Source organism: Melanotaenia boesemani, chromosome 9 (assembly GCF_017639745.1).
Source record: "Melanotaenia boesemani isolate fMelBoe1 chromosome 9, fMelBoe1.pri, whole genome shotgun sequence".
NCBI lineage: Eukaryota > Metazoa > Chordata > Actinopteri > Atheriniformes > Melanotaeniidae > Melanotaenia > Melanotaenia boesemani.
This window is the reverse complement of record NC_055690.1, coordinates 18,387,118-18,397,277: the sequence shown is the minus strand read 5'-3', so window position 1 is coordinate 18,397,277 and position 10,160 is coordinate 18,387,118. Positions and strand designations below refer to the sequence as shown.

Below are 10,160 nucleotides of genomic sequence, written 5' to 3'. Positions count from 1 at the left end.
TCCCCTGTAATGTAGAGCCCTCAGCACGTCATGCAGCATGTTATATATATGAGTTATACAAAGATAAAGCTTGTACAATTCAGCAAGAACAATGTTAATTACAGCCATTAAATCTCAATCAGTGCTAATAAAGGCACGAAACATATGGAGATGACAGTGTTATAACAAATGAGGTTTATTATACAGATTAGTATTAAACATTGTTTTTGATCATACTCTTTAAAAACCATTAAAATGCTAAATTCTCTTAGCTTGTGAAGTTAGTTTAATCTCTAGTTCGTATGATGATATTTAACAAGAAATTTAATGGCATTATTAACTGGAATAGGGAACAGAAAGAGAAACATTAATAAAGTAAAACACAGCTTAGAAATTATTCACCAATTTTTAAATGCTTGGTGAAATAACCATTTGATTACATACGCTTCATTTTGTGGATTTTCTTGCTTTCTCAAGGATAGACTGCAGAAATCTGAATTTCATCTGATTAATAACAACATAGCACTGCACAATGCTGTGAAATATGTTAAAAAAAATAAATAAAACCACACCAAACCAAACTGACTTTCTATACAATGAAAAAATATTGCTTTTGTTCTGTCATTTTATGTACATGCAGATGAGTCTCAGCCTGTATCTGTATCTGACCCTCTCCCTGTTAACCAGTTGCAGGTACCAGGCGGTAGCTTCAGGGTCTTGAACAAAGTGGTCCTGAATGACTTGCAGAGGAAGAAGTAGATGAGAGGGTCAAGAACAGAATTTAAGGATGAGAGAAAAAGTGTGCTTTCCTTTAGCTGGAAGAAGAAAAGCTTGAGTTTACAATCAAAGAGAACCCCTCGGGTCTGGCTCATCGTGTATGGCACTCTGGCAAAGTGAAATGGCACAAAACACACAAAGAACACAGCTAGAACCAGGAACACATTTGCATTCATTTTACTTTTGCCTTGTTGGGGCTTCCGAGTTGTTCCCTCACTTGTTGTTCGGGATATAGCCCCTTCAGAGATGTGGGAGTTAGTGCGGGAGTAGGATCTGTAAAGCTCTTTAGTGATGAGAGTATAGCATATTATCACAGTCACCAAGTTTCCCCAGAAAATGACTTGACAGACATGATTTACCACCTCATGCCAGTAAAGGCCAGCCTCTGTTTTCAGGTCGCTGCACTTGAAATATGGAGAAGTTGGGCTTTTACTTGTAAGGATCACATTGGGGAGACTGAGAATCAGCAGAAAGGTCCAGATGGCTCCTGAAAGGAGTTTCCTGCGGGCCAGCCGGGCACAATTTGTGCCCCTAAAGGGCCGAAGGGTCTTTCTGCAGCGATCAATACTGATTAGGCCGAAGAAGAGGATACTGATATACATGGTGAGGTAAAACAGGACAGAGGAAACTCGACAAACAAATATTCGTAGATTAGTGGACGCCATGTTGGAGTCTGACAGCACCTGCAGAGACACAACATTCACACTTCTAACTTTTGCAGTTAAACACACATTTCACCATTTATGTAATATTTATGACGTTCTATACAAGAAAACCTTTTCTGCCTGGACAATTTCTGATGACATTAACAGCTTGATGGATCATTCCTAATTGCAAACATCTTGTTGATATTTTAATTACATATTAGAAAATAGGAAACTTGGTATTATAAGCTTGTGGACCTTTTTAAAGTGACTTTAAATGGCTCACAGTAATTTCCTAAAAAATATTTTAAAAACTAAGAAAAAAAGAATCCTTAGCTTGCTACAACACATAAACAAAAACATTGACATGAACTAAGTAAAGCAAACCTTGAAAGGAAATGTGAGGGTCATGATGACATCTGCAACGACAATATTCTTCAGGTAAATGATGAAATGAGACCGTGAAGGGATGCGAAAAAAAACCCACACTGCCACACTATTGAGTGACATCCCCACCAAGAAAAGACAGGAGTACAGAACAGGAAACACCACCGTCTTCAAAACGTTGTCACGGGAGCAGGTGCTGTTGGTGTGGCTGTGATTGCCAGGGAACAAGGAAAACGTTGTGTTCCTCTCCATTTCTGCATCTAAGTTTAAAAAAATATATAAAAACATTTTTTTCAGTCACAATTGAAAAAATAAAAAAAATCTAAATAATTATAGAAAAAGTAAATTACTCTCACACAGCATGCACAAGCTGTTGATAAAATATGGTCAAAATGTCAGATTCTTCCTAAACTTTTTAGTAATCTCTTTAATCTCTTGACTTACCTTGAAGTTTCACATCATAAAAAAGCTGAACGACACACAACAGTACAGCTTTTTTTTTTATCACAGTACTCTCATTTACACGTCTTAACTAACTACAGTATGACAAAGCATGTTATTGTGATTAAAACAATTTAACATGCTGTAGCTTACCTGACAGTTTTGGTAGTGAGTGTTACTGCTGTTTAATTCTCCATCAGCCCAAATGTGACACAAGCTAGCTGTTCAATTTCAGCGGTTTTCAGTGTCAGGAGTTTGTGTGGGTTGTCGCAGGAAGACTTTCTCATTTCTCCTTTCTCTTTCCTGTTGTCAGGATAGGGTGAAGAGGACATTTCTGCTTCTATTTAATCAGACTAACACTGAGTTAAAAAAAACAACAGACATGTCATAAAGAGTAAAATCAATTTAAAGAAGGCATAATCAAGGCATCTGTTACATACTATGTTTAAATCATTGGCCTAGAAGCTGCTGTTACACGTTGCACTCTGTGCTACAAATATGTATTTCCTCCTTTCACTTTTTCCATTTATGGTAACAAATATTGTGTAATTTCTACTTAGTAGAACTACTTTGTAGTACCTTTCATTTCCCTTATTATGTAGTACCATAACATATTATACATTATTAAATTTTACAGAAATGTGCTACACTTATAACCCTCATTATTATATGTTTGTCTTACAATTTCAACTCTTGATAAAGGTGTTGTAAAGTTTTTTCACTAAATATAAATATTCACCAACAGGAAGGAACAGAGATCGTGGTTAGACTGGACAAATATGAGCTGTTATAACATGAGTCATTAAACACACCCTTCTTTTTGTTTTCATTTTCAGCTCCTTCCTCTACAAGGTTACTGAGCTGCAGCCTTTTAGGTCTGCCTAACCACTGTCCTCACAGATCATTTCTGCTTTAAAATCGGTTGTCAGTGAATCATATTCTATTATGTAAAATAGACATTTACATTTAAATCCAAGCCAGTCAGATTTTAAGGGTGACCCTTGCCCCCCAGGTCAGGCTTCTGTTCCTGCCTTTGAGCACACGTGCCTGCAAAGTGCTACATTTATCATATTTTTTTCCACCATTTCAGAACTACACTGAACACATATTTACACAGTACACAACAGATTTTGAGGTAACATGTAATTATGGTAAAATGCATCATAAACCATTTGATTACAAAGGTCATTACTAAAGCAACATGAACAATACATCCATAGAAATGAATGCACTCAGTGATGACACCAATTTGTGCAAAGTGCATCAAGTTACAGACTTGTATCCTATTCCTGAACATGTTGAGCTCTGCTTCTTCTTCTTCTTCTCATCGCGTGACTCTGATGGCCTTCTTCCCTGCATTCATTTGAGTGCCACCGGTCTGCATGAAAATGCTGCAACTTCCTGCGTCTGGGGCAAGATTGGTATAATCAGCAGTATTCAGTTCCCAAGTTAAAGCTTATCTAAATGTCTGTGTTTGCACACTTTATGGTCTTGTGGTTTTACATTTAAGTTCAGTTTCATTATATTCAAACAACTAGCTGAGGCCAAATTCACAACCCTCCATGTTTACATCCAGTCATGCTTCCCACAGCTGTGATCTCTGCACATCTGCTTGAGATCAGCAGCTTGACATGCTACATTTCACTTTAACACCATGCTTCTATTCTTGGCTAAATTTCTGGTGTTTTAACAAAGTTCTCACATTGGCTGGTCAAAAGATCAGCCACTTTTTAGATTAAAGCCCATTGGACTATGTGCTTTATGCACGCTTTTTCTTCAATAATAAAGTTTGAAAGGTGGCAGATATACCTGTATTCCACCCTCTTGCATTTGTTTTTCAAAATTTGCATGCATCATTCACAGAGATGCATAATCAAACTGAATTTGAATGCACAGTTGCAAACAAGCATGCAGACACATGCAAACTTGCTTTAGAACTACACACATCATAATTTGTGTCAGCCCACGCTGACAGACAGGAAGAGAGAAATCATGAGAGGAAATAAAAAGCACTTAACACACAAGAACTGACTGAATTTCCATTTAAACCCCTCTGAGCCTCTTCACCTTCCATGTCACTCCTTGGCCTTTAAGTCACCACGTACGTCTTTCATTTTCTGCCAGTTGCCAGAGCACAAGCCTACAAAACACAGCTGCTGTTTTGCCTGCAGAGTTAAGATAATCCCTTTTTTAAACCTGTGGATGGAGAAAAAACTGTTCTCTGTGGGGCATTACTTTCAGCAACCCTGCTTTGAGCAAAAATAATCATATGTGGTTGAAGCAACTATGAAATTGAGGGAAGGGTGACAGAAAAACCTCAGCCTACTAGGAGCTGTGACAACAATCTAAAGAGACTCGGGTGAGGCTAAACTGTGACCTATGACCCTTGAAAACAGCCAGCGGCTGATCACAGTGTCATCTTGACAAGTAAAATACACACAAATAAAACTTCTTAACACATAGAAGGAGAAAAAGCATTGATGGTGGCCCATGCTTGTGGTTTGTGTGTGACTGTCTATCTATATATGTTTATGTATGTACATTTCCTTTGGCAGGATTTCAAATTTGTTTCTCCACTCAGTTGAAATGTGTAGGTCATGAATGTTTTGACAGTGTAAGGTTTCTTTAGCTCCTGCTGGTGTGCTGCTCATTGTGGGTTCCAGCAGGTCTGCCTCCCATATGTTTATTAATGCTGACAAATCCAAAAGCTGCTCATAAGAAAGGGGAAGATTGTTGTAACTAAAAATACTGTGAGCTAGTCTTTTTAGCTTTTTTTTATTAATGATTATACCACACTGGCTGTCATGCTCAGTTTGTGTGTAAAGCGTCATTTCAAGTTTGAAATCAAAACTTTACTGAAAGGGCGTCTCTTTCCTACCACTTTTTTTTACCACCTGCAAAGAGCAAACAAAGTTTTCATGATTTAGTTTACACTGTACAAATACTTTTAATCATCTTGTCTCACACGTCAGGATTTAAAACACAAAGAGTTCCTTTGCTAAGAAAAGCAGTGAAGAAAAAAAAAAAAGGAAATAAACTTGATACAACTTTCTCTGGGTATTAATACACATAAAAGTGTGAATGATGCACTTCTTTTCACAGAGCTATAAACCTAAATTTAGTTACATAAACTGTAACTTCCTGGAGAAAACACAGAGCTCAGCAGTGAAGAAGTTTCCAGAAACTTTCTGGCCTTATTCTATGTTTCTAGTGAAGGTATTTAGTTACATTCTTTCTTTTTTTCTTGATTACTGTTTTCTGATCCTGACGTGAGCATGGAAACACAGTCAGCATCACCTTTACACATCCTCTAGATGTTTAAATGTGAAGACTGTTTACAATCTTCAAACGTTTCCATAAACACTGGCTTTGGCCTGAAGTAAAGTAAAGTTCCTGGTTTTTCCACTCATTCATTTATTAAATCTGTTGACATTTCCATTTTCAACTTTTCAAGACAATAGAAACTCAACTGAGGTCGAGCAAAAATATCTGCAGCAGCATCACCTTAAGCCTAAGTAGTAATTCACATATACCACAACACACATCTTCATAATGGACTATTCTAACCAATGAGATTATTTTTTTCTTCTTTTCCTTTCTTTTGTTTTTACTCCTGCCACCTGTCAACAGAGGCATGCCATTTTGAACTCTCATCGGTGTTTATGTTTGTCCAGTTCCTTTGACTGGCTGCTTGCGAGATCAGGATGACGAGCCTTGCCATGAGAATTAGAAAAGAGAGGGACAACAGCTCTCTTTGAGCGACTGGCTGGTCTGGGATACCAGGCATATTTGACAGGATGACTCTGTGTGCTTAGCAGAGACTTCTGTGCACACTGTGAGCAGCAAGCAGGCAAAGGAACAGGTCAGAAAGTGTCAGTTTCAGCTTTAACCACAATGGTGGGGAAAATACTTGCAAGAAGGTCACACCCATAAAAAGCGAAGGTGTTAGATACATGCAAACAGGTTAAAGTCTCAGACTTAAACCCTAAAGATACATTAAGGCCTAGAGGGACGTAAATAACAGGTAAGTCAGATGTACCATATGTGTGCAGGCAGGGTATGACTGTTTGTGCTCTAGACACAGAATAAACAGTGTTGTAAAATGCTTTAGGAAATGTGTAGAGTAATGTTTATGATCCAAACGTGACTTCAGTGGCAGCTGCTGAACTCAGTCATTGCTAGTGTGTTTCTGTTGTGATCTCACCACGCTATCTAAAGCCACACCAAGGGATCTAAATGATGTCATGTAAAATGGTTTAAAATCAAACCTCCCACTCTGTTTATATGCTCAGCCCAATGACACCATTTGTGTTTTATTGTGTGGGTTTTTTGGATACTGGATGACGTTTTCCATATTCCAAGATTTCCATATTTAAATCTTAGTAGTTGTGTGTTTTGTCAGCCTGCTATTTACAATTAGAGAGCAAAGTTTCAGGATTAGTCTGTTGATGCCACCTGTTGGTTGCCTGTCAGGATAACACAGTCATGGAACATGTCATAATCTAACGATGTATAACTTTTTATGATATCATTGCAAGTTTAGATACTGACCAACAAAGTCTGAGTAGTTTTTAATCTTTAGTGAGACTTTATCTATAAAGGATTTGTTTAAGTGGCATGTAACTGGAGAAGGCATTTGTATAAAACTGTCCAAAGCAAAGACTTAGACTGCTGTCTTGTTTTTATTTATAGGTGTTCAGTGTTTCCTCAGCTGTGTGTGTCAGCTCCTCCAGGTTGCATCTAAATTACACTCACTGGCTTTAGACCGGTCTGACTAAAGGAATGCAATCCACCAACATACTGTAACGGTGATACGTGTCGTGTGAAAACAGAAGTTAGCTCAGTAGGCCTAATAAAGCAACCATGAGGTTGACAAACTCACAGCTACACTGATACTGGAGATTCCACAGTGCGCGTTCTTTAATAAAAGACATTCATCAACCATATAAAGCCCAGTTGGACGGCTACTGTTTTACCATACATAAATAAAACAGCACGACACAACACATTTGTCACAACGAAGTTGAAAAGAAAAAGAAAGAGAAGAATTAAGCTCCCAAAATGTCCATCCATCAGTTCATACATGTGCAAAATGATCTGTTCTCTCGAAACATCTGAATGATGTCATCATTAGTAGACGACCAAAGGTACCCTTATAAGGCCATTCCACATTTTTTTTTTATTATTATTCTTTAAAAAAGCTGGTTAGATATCAATAGAGTATGTGAAAACAGTGAAACAGGAGGAATTGAGTTGTTTGAAGACTGGGGATTCCACATCTAAACTACTACTGAAGCTAACTCAATAACTGCAAGGTCATTAAAACTAAAATATGAACTTATTTATTTCCCACTTACTCATTAGCAGTTTCCCTTAGGTCCCATTACATCAAGACCCCACTTTATAACTACTTGGAACAGATAAAGCTGTCAGACAGAAACATAAGGCTGTGCGGTGAAATAGTGATGCCACTCAGTGCAGCCTAATTGTGTGAAGCTGGCTTGTTTAAAGTCTTTATGCCCTTTGAGATTCAATAATTTAGAAGTACTTTGATGCTTTAGGTTTGGTGTTTGTGTGACTGAAGAAAAAAAATGGTTGCTTATACAGCAGCAGCAGTCCACAAGAATATTCTCTTGGGACTAAAACCCACATCTGCACCCAATCAGATGAGAGAATCCCTGCTGAGAAACTTCCACTGGCCTCAGGGCAAAGACTGAGGAATATGTTCTTATTTCAATGTGAATACCAATCCTTGTGATACACATAAACTTTGTAAACCATGTAAGGCTGACACTTGCTTTATTTATTAGGACCCTCTTGCAGTTAATGCTCACCATATATACTTTCTGAAACCTTTGGCCAAACTATGACAAATGTTATTTGATTTATGATTGTACATTCTTCCTAGTGCCTGGCTCATACACCTTAACTCTGATCCTTTGAGGCTCCTGTCCTTACACTATAGACTTATAACAAAAAAGAAAAAAAAGAGAAAGACATGGCAAGTAAGTCCCTACCTTGTTTTACTGTTTTACTGCATATCAGCTATTGTTGTAAACATTTACTTTAACTGGCCATGCTGAGATGTTAAATATTATTTGAGGTTAAAAGTAAGAGATCAAGGAACCTGGAACCTCCATCACAGACCGACACATCCGACCTTGAAGAGAGGTGCAAAGATGGATTGATGTAACTTGTGGTTGGTAGGTGGAGGTGTAGATTCTGTAATGCTGGTGTGAAATTCCAACAAGATCACAGGCACTGTCAGAAATACTGATCTTTCATATGATAAAGTCTGTGTGATGGAAAGGCCCATTTCTAACATTAAAAAACATCTTCTCACATATTTAATTTCAGCATAAAAAGAAGCAAAAGATTCACTTAATTCCACTGAGGAGTTTACATGTCTGAGGCTTCAGAAAAAAAAAAAGATTTTAGTGCTAACAGAGAAGCACTGTCTGAAATCGTGGTTGGTCAGCTCCCAGCAGTCCTCTCCTGAGAGCTCAGTTTCCATGTTCAAGCTGCTAGCATTCTAGTTTAAGTATGGAATTCATACCACAGACCAAAAGTATGTCTCACTCTACTCTGGTTTCCCTTGTCTATGCCCTCTGTAAACTTTTCTTTTCCTTAGCTCTTTTCCTTACCAAGCTCATTTTCTTGCCTTTAACTATCAGCTTTCATTCAAAATATTCTTCATGAGTTTACATGACATTATATTCAGAATGAAAAAGATCATTATAAGGGAAATATTCTTATAATGAAAAGATTCTTTTGGATGTCTAAACAGAAAAAGTACACGTGTAAGCACACATTTAAGCTTGCCTTTGTATTGTAAATAATGGATCATCACTTTTGAGCCTTGAGCCCTATAAATGGGCCTCATGTTTCCTGTAGTTATGTTTCTATAATGATTATCTAAATGCTGGCTGAGGAACTAAACTTATACATCTCCTTGTGGCATTTCTTAAGAAAATGCAAACTAAGATGGGAGATTTTGGCTAATAGCTAATCTTTCCAGACCAGATAAGTCAAAGCTGTATACAGCAAAATGGGTGTAAGGCATGATGGATAAGTAGATTAAGCACAAAACATCTAGATGGAAGATGAGTCACTGTTTTGCCTGAAAATAATGCTACAGAAGAGAATGAAGTAACATGCTGCTAAATCTTAAAAAAATCTAAAAAGAACATCTAAAAAGAAACCTAAAAACACATTAAATGTGTCACAGCATAGAATAAACTAAAATATGCTGATTTATGCTTCTATGATAGTTGCAGATTGGTAACTTAAACCAGATAATAAATACAGATGTATTTCAATGGTAAAATAATAACAATAATAATAAAAGACCCAGTCTGCAGGCAGCATGTAAAGCACCTTTGTACAAAGTGCAGAAGATTGACTCCTGGTCATATATTTTCCTGGATAAGTCCTTGCTGATTTGTAGTATTTTTCCATCATCTTCAAAGAGACCAAGGAGCGGCTGTGCTTCAACCTACCTCATGAAGTAAAAAAGCAGATTATGTTTATTTATCTTTTTACATGGTAGAAGTTCGTGCCGACATGTTTTGCTTCAGCAACTTGTGACCAGAAACTGGGTCAAAAGCAGTTTGTTTCTGATAAAACTGTAGTAATAAACAAACTGTTTCTTTCGCTTCTTAAATGGTGACAAGCTCTCCAACTCTGGTCTTTTAAACATACAAAAGTAAAGTAGCAAATGGGATAATCACATGCTTAGAATTCTCATAAGTCATTGTAAAGTAAACTCTATCACTCCCCAAACATGAACTACAAAACCAGAACTTAATAAATAAATTTAACACCATCCACAGTGGGCACATAGAGAACATGAGAAACTGTCTAACATTGTAAAGCATACAAAGAATATGTGCTGCTATGTAACTACTTTGATTTGCTTTTGATTATTGCTCA

General features: G+C 37.3%; 1 protein-coding gene across 1 annotated transcript; it reads right to left on the bottom strand.

The window, feature by feature from the left end:
- Positions 1-2,506, bottom strand: p2ry12 (purinergic receptor P2Y12). The gene is made up of 3 exons (XM_041993992.1): positions 2,382-2,506; positions 1,788-2,047; positions 1-1,439 (listed from the first exon to the last, which is right to left on the bottom strand). The coding sequence occupies exons 2-3, from the start codon at positions 2,037-2,039 to the stop codon at positions 627-629; spliced, it is 1,065 nt and encodes a 354-aa protein (XP_041849926.1). The 5' UTR covers positions 2,040-2,047; positions 2,382-2,506; the 3' UTR covers positions 1-626.
- Between the last annotated feature and the right edge of the window lie 7,654 nt (positions 2,507-10,160).